The sequence below is a fragment of the Camelina sativa genome, chromosome 10 (assembly GCF_030686135.1).
Source record: "Camelina sativa cultivar CO46 ecotype springtype chromosome 10, ASM3068613v1".
Taxonomy (NCBI): Eukaryota; Viridiplantae; Streptophyta; class Magnoliopsida; order Brassicales; family Brassicaceae; genus Camelina; species Camelina sativa.
In genome coordinates this window covers 20,828,275-20,839,535 of record NC_141889.1, presented here as the reverse complement: position 1 = coordinate 20,839,535, position 11,261 = coordinate 20,828,275, and the positions used below count along the sequence as shown (strand labels likewise).

The 11,261-nt window shown below is 29.9% G+C and overlaps 2 protein-coding genes across 2 annotated transcripts; both read right to left on the bottom strand.

The window, feature by feature from the left end:
• Positions 1-2,378: 2,378 nt before the first annotated feature.
• On the bottom strand, positions 2,379-5,984 carry LOC109126876 (uncharacterized). Its single transcript, XM_087468681.1, has 17 exons — positions 5,947-5,984; positions 5,578-5,695; positions 5,402-5,487; positions 5,118-5,184; positions 4,888-4,955; positions 4,682-4,799; positions 4,423-4,506; positions 4,167-4,237; positions 3,961-4,078; positions 3,760-3,848; positions 3,629-3,652; positions 3,443-3,524; positions 3,198-3,271; positions 3,001-3,118; positions 2,786-2,874; positions 2,660-2,683; positions 2,379-2,525 (listed from the first exon to the last, which is right to left on the bottom strand). The coding sequence occupies exons 1-17, from the start codon at positions 5,982-5,984 to the stop codon at positions 2,441-2,443; spliced, it is 1,353 nt and encodes a 450-aa protein (XP_087324807.1). The 3' UTR covers positions 2,379-2,440.
• A 52-nt stretch (positions 5,985-6,036) lies between these two features.
• Positions 6,037-7,300, bottom strand: LOC104720494 (glycine-rich RNA-binding protein 2, mitochondrial-like). Its single transcript, XM_019230765.2, has 6 exons — positions 7,213-7,300; positions 7,043-7,116; positions 6,775-6,842; positions 6,568-6,685; positions 6,386-6,471; positions 6,037-6,130 (listed from the first exon to the last, which is right to left on the bottom strand). Exons 1-6 carry the CDS (start codon positions 7,256-7,258, stop codon positions 6,037-6,039), a joined length of 486 nt encoding a protein of 161 aa, XP_019086310.2. The 5' UTR covers positions 7,259-7,300.
• Positions 7,301-11,261: the final 3,961 nt, after the last annotated feature.

Here is an 11,261-nt window from a genome sequence, read left to right as displayed (position 1 = left end):
AAGTTTAATATTGTAAACTAAAATAGACAAATTAATTTATTGGTAGACAAACTAATTTATTGGTAGACAAATTTAATTTTTAACAATAAACTCAGAAATACATTAAAAAGGAAAAAAAAAGGAATGAAAGAAAGGGAGGAGAGTGAGAAAAGACACTCTACTACCCGACAAATGAGAAGGGAAGTAGTAAAAAAAAATTTGTAAAAAAACTTTCTTTCTTTTTGCAGAGACAAATTCGTCATTAGAAAAAGGAGATGTGACACACGGGAAAAGACTTTGTGAAAAGTGGAATTTCTGATAAAGTTAGTAATTGTTCATGGCATAAATGCTAATTTTCTCTGTTAACAAGACTTCAGTTCCTCTCATGTTCGTGTGTAATTTGTATTTTTTTTAATTTAAATAAATCGTAGGAGGTAATTGTCTCCTCTCCATTACCAAAAAAAAAGTACCTTGCAATAACTCAACCTTTTAGTATATAAATAGATTGATGAAATAAATTTTAAATATTTAATAATTTATATTTTACAAATAAAATAGCATTTTACATAAGGTTAAGCATATATTATATCTACGGCTTTAATTTGAAAATTTATAATATATGAAAATGTTGTTTGTTTTTACATTGTTTAGTTTTCGAATTGTAAAACAAAATATAGCTAATATAAATAAAATCTTTATATACTTTACTAGAATTTAGACCCGCGCACGCGCAGAATTTTAATTTAATTTTTTTAATCAATATAAGTTGTTGAACTCAAATATAATTATTCAAACTTTTGAGTATAAATCTATATAAACACTAAACTTACTTTACTAATTGATATATTGTTGAAGATAATATTTATTTGTTATATTTATTAGTGTGAGATTTTATTTAATTTTTTTCTTAAGAAGAATCATTGAATATAAATATAATTATTTCAAGATTAAAAGATAAATCTGTATAAAGACTGTAATTATTTTACTAATCTAATATATGTCATATATTGTCTAGTGTCGAAATAATGTTTTTCTGACAAATCAACAATATATCGCGTGATAACAAAAAATGATTTAAGAATCTCACTGGAAAAGTAAACAATATTGTCGAAAATCTCCTTTTATCCTTAGAAGAGTTCATTTTATAATCATATCCCATGAAAACATCTTTTTAAAAGCTCTAACGTCGAATGTCGATTGTTGAATTAATTATAAAGACTATTAAAACATATTGATATCCCACATTAAATGCAAATATACAAAGTTTGATGAACAATTTTAGTGTTATGTCGCTACAATAGGGTTGTCCAAGTGCATCATCTGCCATAATAGAATTTCGACCAAGTCAAGAATGTTTAAATGGGGAAACGTTTAAACCTTACAATGATATCCGTTCACTAAAAAAACATGTTCACACTAAAATTGATTTTGTTTTTTTAGATGGATTATCTTTTTCAAATTATTTTTCATAGTTTTCCCAAAAAAAAATGTGACCCTTACAATATCTTTGTTTTAGATTAAAACTTTTAAATTGAGTTAAGTAATTAATTTTTTTTTGTCATCATTGAATCGACAAGACCAATCTCTACTACGCAAAGTAACAATACTTAGTGGAGTCGAACTCTCGTGGGTTCGGTTGCAGAAGTGGTGCTGTAACCACTTGACTCAAGATATTTCCCTAATTTTTTATTTTTTATAAGTGAAATTTAATAATAAATCTTTGTAGTATATGTTTCTTAGAAACTAATGTTCCACTCTAATTTTATTTTTTGTTTAGATTTTTATAAATACAATTACATATTGTTTTGTTAAATTTTATAATTTTATATAATATAATAAACTTCAAATAATTTATTTTGATTTTTTTTTAAATATTGAAACTTGATATAAAAGTTAAAAACTACAAACACTCTAAATTGATTTGTTATAGCAATGTCAATAATATGTCACTATATTATGAAAGAATATCTAGAAACCAAGTATATTAAAACAAAAAGTATAACAATATATTAAATTACTCATAATAAAATAACTCGCTTTTTAAAAACCAAATTTACAAAATTATGTCTTATAATTACATTCAAGTCATGATATAGAATATACATAGTTGAAATAACTTCACATACATAAACTAATACAACATATTAAAATTATATTTTAAAATATAAAAAATACAAATTTTTGTATAAAATAAAATTAACCATTGTTATAGCACAGGTACTTATCTAGAATCGTTAACAATATAAAACTTACAAAATATGTGTATTTTTTCAAGCCATCATATTTAACATATGATTTTATTGTATAATGTTTATCCAAATGTTATAAAAAAAATAATCACATAAATTATATTTTATATAAAAATTATATAATAAAATGAATTTCAACCCGTGCTATCTAGTTGGAAGTAATAAAACACAGTTGCAATGTATCAGAAGTTAAAAACACCAAAGATATTCTGTCAGTCGTTGCAAGGGATGATAGTCTTCTTACCGCAGAAACGGGATTTTGTCTTCTGTCTTTCTTGTAGAAGATTGTCTTCGTAACTAGAATTATATAAAAAACCCCTTGTTATCTCTCAATGTCATACCAAAAACTTCAGACAATGTGCTCTTCATTAAAATTAAAAAAAAAACACAAAAAAAATCAAAAGACAAATAGTTATATCCCAATCCCTTACCAAAGCTTCTCCACAAGGTTGTACCTAATTAACAAAAATAATAGCGTTAATTTGTCGTGCCGTTATGACGTCAAAACGATATAAATATGTTAGAGAAACAAATTCTCCATATGGAAAATCAGTTACCCGGGACGGAAAGGGTAAGGAGCCATCTCAGCCACGTCAAGAAAAATCTCACGACTACGCAAATATTCACCGTTCTTCGTGTCCAATGCCTACAACATAAAAGACTTAATTAGCAATTTTGCAATTTCAAATAACTATTTGTATATTTTTGTATATACACTAATTTTTAAATGACTACTCCAGTATTTTTCATTACTACTATAAACTACGCCCACCTTCTCTGCTTCGTTAGCAGAAGCAAACTCAACAAAGCAACAGTTCACATGCCTACTCTCGTTGTTTACAAAAAATTGAACACGAACAACTTCACCAACATCTTTGAAGAAATCGATGCTGTAAAAATGGAGGATAATATATATAAGTCATGAAAAACTTACTCCAAGACGAATGCAAAAATAAAGGTATAACTTACATTTTTGGTAATATTATATATCGGGGATTACAGAAATTGGAAACAAAGAGCGTCTTTTTTCTTGCGGAAACGGTCTAAATTTGTTAGCACGACTCTCAAGGACTTAAAAATTTCATTAAAACAAAAAAAAATAATCCATCCCCATAATAAGTCATCTCTCGACATTGAGGCAACACTTGTGTTATTAAACACTATCGTTTCTTCGGAGCCTGACATATTAAGATAATAAGAGCAGGTACCTCAACCAAATTGGGAATTTCATCAAGTCCTTCCACTGCCTCATCTTCATCTATCCGAAGGCTTTCTCGTTGAAGATATTCTTCATACCTGGTGGAATATCAAAACCCCTAGTGATCTCTCCATGATATAAAAAATTTCACCAAATGTGCTCTTCATAACAAACTCAAGATGCAAACAGTTAAATCCCTTACCAAACCTTGTAATCTATGCAATACCTAAATATCAAAATTAATAGCGTTAGTCTTCAGTAATGGCATCAAAAATCTAGCAATAAGTTACAAATTACATAAACAAATCTCCAAAACATGTAAAATCAATTTACTTGGGTCGTGGACGACATTGAGCTGCCTTAGCCACATCGAGGTAAATCTTGGAATTGTGCAAATATTCACCGTTCTTTGTTTCCAGCGCCTAGAGTATAAAAGAAGATTTCATCAGCAATCATACTTTCAAATAACTTGCATATTTTTTCATCACAAGTATACACTTCTTTTCAAATGAATACTAAAATACATTTCATCACCTTCACTGCTTCATAAGAAGAAGCAAACACTACAAAGCCCCAGCCCCAATGCTTGCTCATGTTGTCTACAACAAGTCGAACATGAACAACTTCTCCAACATCTTTGAAGAAATTGATTCTGTGAAAATGGAGGATCAAATATTAGTCGTGAAAAAGTTGCTCCAAGAACAAAAGTGGAAATTTAAGGTCCTGTAATGAAAACTTGCATATCTGTTATTTTAGTTTGGGGAGAGAAATTGGCAACCAAGAGTGTCTTTTCTCTCACAGCAGTACCTTCCTGAATTTTAAAAGCCAAGTGTGTTAGAACGACTGTTAAGGAGAAAACGACTTAAATTGCAATAAAACAAAAAGGATCCACCCCCAGAATAAGTCATCCTTCGACTTTGTGGGACTAGTTCTGTTATTAAATGCTAAGTGTTTCTTCTGAGCCTGACATGTACTAAAGACAGTAAGGACAAATACCTCAACAAAACCGGTAGTTACATCATTTCTTTTCATCAAGAAAATTCGATGACCGTGCAAATATTTTCTATTATCTTCCAGCGCCTACGGTATAAAAGATTTAGTCAGCAATCATACTATTCAAATAACTACTTGTATTTTATTTTATTTTCATCGCAACTAAACACTACATTGATATTTTATACCAAAAAAAAGTATACTCTATACATTTCAAATTACTATAATACTATTTTCATCATTATTACAAAACTACTCTCACCTTCTTTACTTCGTAAGCAGAAGCAAACTCAACAAAGCCACAGCTCAGATGCTTACCCTCGTGGTTTACAATAAGTCGAACACTTAAAACTTTTTCAACAAAATTGAAGAAACGTATGCTGCAATAGTGGAGGATAAAATATCAGTCATGTAAAACTTACTCCGAGAGGGAGAGTACAAATTTAAGTTCCTGTAATGAAAACTTACATATCTCTTATTTTAGTTTGAGGAGAGAGGTTGGCAACAAAGAGAGTGTATTCTGTTCGGGATGCTTCCTGAATTTAACAGCCAAGTGTGTTAAAAACAATTCTCAAGACTAAAATTGCATTAAAAAGAAGCCCATCTGAAGATGCATCCCCAAAAGAGTTATGTTATTAAACACTGAGCGTTTCTTCTGAGCCTGACAAATTTTGAAAATAATAAGAACATGTACGTACCTCAACAAAATCAGGAGGTGTCACGTCTACTGTCGGAAGACTTTCTTGTCGAGGGGCGTCTTCGTACCTGGAATATCAATAACCCTAACGATCTCTCCATGTATACCAAAAACTTCACCCAATGTGCTCGAGATAACAAACTCAAGATGCAAATTGTTAAATCCCTTACCCAAATCCCTTTGTGATCTATGCAATACCTAAATTAAACAAAAATAAAAGAGTTAGTCTACTGTAATAGCATAAAAACTCTTAACAATAATAAGTCACTGGGGAAATCAATTTACTTAGGTGAGGGGTATGGAGTTGTCTTAGCCACTTCAAGAAAAATCTTCCCACCGTGCAAATATTCGCCTATCTTTGTTTCGAGCGCCTACGGTATAAAACATAGATTTAATCAGGAATTGTTCTTTTCAAATGACTACCTGTATATTTTTCAACATAACTACAAAACTACTCTCACCTCCTTTGCTGCGTTGGGGGAAGCAAACTCAACATAGCCATAGCCCGCATGCCGACTATCCTGGTTTATTATAAGTCGAACATGAACAACTTCTCCAACATCATTGAAAAAATCAATGCTACAAGAGTAGAAGATAAAAATATCAGTCATGAAACACTTGCTCAAGGAAGGAAGAGACCAGAAACAAAGAGCGTTTGAGAAGAGAGACCAATTTAAGGTGCTACTAACATATCTGAGATTTTAGTTGGGGAAGAGAGACCAGAAACAAAGAGCGTTTTTTTGATAGGGAAACTGCCTGAATTTAACAGCTAAGTGTGTTAGCACGACTCAAAAGAGGAAAAAGGACTTAAACTGCGTAACAACAAATACGTAGCCTCATCTGAAGAGTCATCCCCAAAATTAGTCATCGACTTCGTGGCCACAATTCTGTTACTAATTCTTATGAGCCTGACATATTCTCTAAAAGATAATAAGAACAGGTACCAAAACAGAATCGGGAGGTGCCTCATCTTCTTCTCTAGGAAGACTTTCTCGGACATGGTGGTCTTTGTACCTGGAATATTAAAAACACTAGTGATCCCTTCGTGTATACCAAAAACTTCACCCAAAACTTCACCCAATGTACTCATGAGATAACAAAACTGAAGATGCAATTAGTTAAATCCATTACCCAACTTTGTGATCGATGCAAAACCTAAATTAACAAAAAGAATAGGGTTAATCTTCTTTACTGGCATAAAAAGACTAATAAGTCACAACCAGTAGTATTATTACAGAACAAATCTCCATAACATGGGTATTAGTTTACCTCGGTGGAGGGTATGGAGCTGTGTTAGGCACTTCAAGAAAAACCTGACCACCGTGCATATATTTACCGTTCTTTGCTTCCAAAGCCTACAACAGTTTAAAAGATAGATTTAATCAGCAGTGGTATATTTTGCATAGTAAGTATAATGCTTTTTTTTCACCATTAAACAAAATTAGTCTCACCTCTTTTGCTGCGTTAGGAGAAGCAAACTCAACATAGCCATATCCAACATGCCTACCCTCCTGGTTTAAAATAAGTCGAACAAGAACAACTTCTCCACCATCATTGAAGAAATCAATGCTACAAGAGTCGAAGATAAATAAAATATCAGTCATGCTCCGGAAAGGGAAGTGGAAAGCGGAAATTGGAAATTTTAAGGTGCTACGTACATATCTGATGCTTTAGTTTGGCGAGAGAGACCGGAAACAAAGAGCATTCTTTTTGTTACGTTAACTGCCTGAATAAAACAGCAAGCACGATTCTAAGGATCAAAGGACTTAAATTGCATAACAATAGAAAGTGACTCATCTCAGAAATAATTGGAATATAAAAAGAACAAAATTAATAGCGTTAGTCCTGTTTCAAACATGTGTAGCCATTAGAAGACTGTGTAAAGTAATTTGTGCTCAAAGAACAAGAGGAAACCGACCATCTTACCTTCTCCTCGGATGTTTCCTTATGTTTCTGCACAATCGTTTTGGTCGCCAAATCATCTTGTTGCTTTCTCTTACCTATAAAAGAAGGACAGCAAAAGCTAAAGTTAAACTCATCACCTACCTCTTTAGCCAAGTATAAAACACTAAATCAGAGCTCCATCCAAAACAAACCCAATAAATTAACTTTGGCAGCCGATTTCTTGCTCGAACTGGACATTCTGAAGATTAAAACTACAACAACGCTTATTTTCCAGCGAGAGTTGAGAGCAGCGACAAGTTATAAAAGAAAAACCCCTACCACTAAGAAGATAATTTATAGAACAATAATCTGGTTTGGGCTGGGCTTTTAATGTTTGGGTTTATGTGCAGGGACCATGACTTTTTGGGTTTTGTTCTCTGGCGACATAATCTTTTTTTTTTTTTTTTAACATATCTCATTTATTTTTGAGAAACTTATTAATATAGAATAAGGTAATATAAAATTTTAGATGAAAGTTTTAAACATCATAAGAGATTTTTTCATACTAAAAAGGAATTTAATAATATAGTTATTTAGTAGTACTACTACTTAAAAACCATGTTTGACAAATCTTTTTGATGATTTCTTTTAAGTGATAAAATAGTTTAGAGAAAGATGAAAGACAATACCCAAAACAATAAAAATGCAAAATTGGATCCTTGGTCCTCCTAGTACTAGTTACTAGTTCTTTAGTTTTTTTTTCTTGGTTGTAATGGTTCTATATTGCTTATCTGTATACTTTTAGTATATATTACACGTATGAGACAAACAAATTAGAAAAAAGTTTTGGAATGACAAAATCAAAATCAACCAAGATAAAGGATTGCTAAACTTTACTTGTATTCTTTTGGTGTTGAGCAATATTCCTTGATTGCAAAAACTTATATGCAAAACGTTACAACATGATTTCATTTATATTTGACATTAATTGATCCTGAAATCATTCTTTGGCTATTGTTGGACTTGATTTCTTTTCATCTGTAAAACTCATCAGTACTTGGTTTGGAAGCCCTACAACAAAGGAATACAAATTACAGTTAGTAGAAAAGTTAGAAAAATATGAGAATTAAACAGAAATAAGTAGTAGTACAAAGTCTATGTCTCATATATGAGTTAAAAGATTTCCTCCGGAAGTATTCAAGTACTCGTCATGATTTAAACGTCATCTTTGGCGTTGTTATCGTTGGACTTGGACGTACCGTGGAATATTAAGATAATATGAACAGAATGGGTAGACATGAACTGCAAAATTAAGGCAAATGATTGTATATTAGTATGATACCTTCTATTTAACCATAGACTTTCTTTTGTTTTTTCTTATTTACTTGTACTTATGTGGCCTGTAAGCCTTATTCTTGGCGTTATGTGGTGCTCGTATATGGTTTTTAAAGTCACCTTTTTGTGTTCTCTGTAAAATTTCCTACATGATAAACAAAAAAAAAATTGTGATTAATTTATTTCCTACATAGTGGAACATATTATACCCAGATTTTTTCTCTTGCCGAAATTCCCTAACCTAAAGAGGATGTCAAAAATACGACCAACCAGTCTTTGTTCGGTTCACTACAAAATCATATCGAAGATTCTTTGCAGACGGCTTAAGAGGTTTTTACCAGAATTGGTCTGAGATACACAAAGAGTCTTTGTTTTAGGGCAATTAATCACACTTAATATATTAGTGGTTCATCAGATGGTACATGCCTTAGACCATCTTTACTGGTCGTTACTTCCCCAAAATTTTTTTATTAAAAATAAATAAAAAAATACAAAAAGGAGAAATGAAAAGAGAAAACGTTACTTAAGTTACTCTGGGTAGAAAAGTTGCTTATTTTTTTCTACAGCTGTCAGTTTGTTATTAGTGATATATTAAAATATTAATTTTTTTTTGTTGAGCAACGTATTAGCGTTCTCCCGATGGCCATGCTCTTAAAGACTACCTCTAAGATATCAAAGGAATATATACATGGCTATTAAAACTAATATGTCTAACACTTGGTTAACTATCTTGTGGATAACATGGAAAAAAAATGTTTTAGAATTAGTATATATCATTTGTTAATTTGTTTTCTAAAGTGAAATTTTTTTTATTAACATATTTTTAATGAATTAGGGCATTTTTCTTTTAACCTCATATGATACTCATCAATGCTGGCACGACTCTGCTTCATTAGCATAAGGATACTCATCAATGCTGGCACATCTAATGAGTTTACTTGAACTAGTATTGTGTATTGAGATCATTCAAACATATATTTGAAGTAATATAAAGTAATAAAATTGCAAATATAAAGTAATCTATACTAAATAAAAATAGGAGCTATAAGCTTCTTAGGCTGTCCACATAGGATTTTAAACAACCAATAGGAGTTAGCCATCTCACTAATTAACATTTTTACTTAAGTTGTCCACATATGATTTTAAAAAAACAATAGGGATTGGACATCTCACTTATTAAGATTTTTGAAAATATAGTAGTTTTCTATATTATTAAGTTATTTGAGAAAAAGGAAAATGTTAAATCTGCTAAAATAAAAGACATATGTACAACGTCCCACATTGAGTAAAAAAGTTTTAGACAATGGTTCAGAACCATTATAAATAAGACTAATGTGCTTTCAACTATAAATGAACAGGAAAGCTTGATTTATCAAACGTTCAAATTTAAAAGTTTAATTCGATTTAATCAGATGTTTTATTTGAGAAAATTAAATAAACACTTTCAAAACGTTTCTAAATATTTAAAATTTAAAATTTTCAAACCCATTATAATTTTCTAAATATGGAAACTTTTAAAAGTTTTTAGTTTTTACAAAATTTTAAAAATGAGCAGGAATCTTGATGTACCATGCATCCACATTTAAAAGTTTTATTCGGTTTATTGCGGTTAGTTATTTTAGATAATTTAAAAAAATTTCCAACAATTTATATTACATATACAATTGATTTTGGGTTCTTTATTTTAGTAGGAGCTATAAGCTTCAAAAGCGTCCACATAAGATTTTGAACAACGAGTGGAGATTTGACACTTCCTTATTTGATATTTTGAAAAATATAATAATTTCTATATTAAGATTTTTTAGAAAAGGAAAACTTTGATTTACAAAAATAAGAAAAATATGTATAACGTCCCACATTGGCAACAAAAATTTTAGACAATAGTTCAGAACCATTATAAATAAAATAAATAAAATTAATGTGTTGACAACTACGAATGAGCAGAAAAGCTTGACTTATCAAGCATCCAAATTTGAAAGTTTTATTCAATTTAATCTGATGTTTTATTTGAGCAAATAAAAACATAGTTTCAAAATATTATAGTTTAAAAAAAATTAATATATCATAATTTTTAAATTTTAAAAATTTTATAATATTATAAATTTTGAAAGTTTTAAAAGTTTTAAAATAATGTTCATTGTTTTCTTACTCCATGAAAACAATAACAATTTGACAATAAAGATATCGAAAAAAACTATGGAGAGTGAGAAAACAATGAATGTTTAAAATACTATAAATATTTAAACTATAAAAAATTTAAGTATCATTATTGGTTTGAGAAGTTCAATACATGTGGATCTAAAACCCAATATATGGGTGAAAGTATCAATCAATAACTGACTATATGTGGTGGCTATGTTGGTCTTCATTAATTGCAAAAATCTTACGAGAAAAGATTTAGTGATTTTGGTGTTAGAGTTTGCTAAAGATAAATTATGTTTACTTTAAAAAAAAAGTAAGTTGTGTAGTAATTTTAAACAAAAAGATTTTGAATGATTATTCAGTGGAAGAAATTAAGGAAGCGGACGAGGAAGAGGAAAAATAAAAAGTATAACGAAAAAGCGGACGGAAATTATGTGGTAATTTAAAACAAAAAATGTTCTCAATGATTATTTAGTGGAAAAAAGCGAGAAATCAGACAAAAAAGAAGAAGAATAAGAGTATAACAAAGAAGCAGATGGTGAAAGTAACAATTACAACTACCATGCAAAATTGACAATGAAAATGACGAGAAAGAATATGAAGAGTAAATGAAAAAAAAACATGAATACATAAGTGGTGATGTTCAATGAGAAACCAAAATTGGTTAATGATTCTTTTGATCATATTTGATTCTTAAATACAATTGATTTTTTTTAATTGTGTATTTAAAATAAAATTATTATTTTAATAGTAACTTAAAGTTTTTTGGAAGATAATATTTCAT

Coding starts and splice junctions, on each gene's coding strand:
- LOC109126876 (XM_087468681.1), bottom strand. CDS start 5,984: ATGACTAATTTTGGGGATGACTCTTCAGATGAGGCTAC. Junction 4,507..4,681: donor CTGCTTACGAAGTAAAGAAG/GTGAGAGTAGTT, acceptor TTTATACCGTAG/GCGCTGGAAGATAATAGAAA. Junction 3,272..3,442: donor TTGATGAAATTCCCAATTTG/GTTGAGGTACCT, acceptor TAACAAATTTAG/ACCGTTTCCGCAAGAAAAAA.
- LOC104720494 (XM_019230765.2), bottom strand. CDS start 7,258: ATGTCCAGTTCGAGCAAGAAATCGGCTGCCAAAGTTAATTTATTGG. Junction 7,117..7,212: donor TGCCAAAGTTAATTTATTGG/GTTTGTTTTGGA, acceptor CTTCTTTTATAG/GTAAGAGAAAGCAACAAGAT. Junction 6,686..6,774: donor CAAACTAAAGCATCAGATAT/GTACGTAGCACC, acceptor CGACTCTTGTAG/CATTGATTTCTTCAATGATG.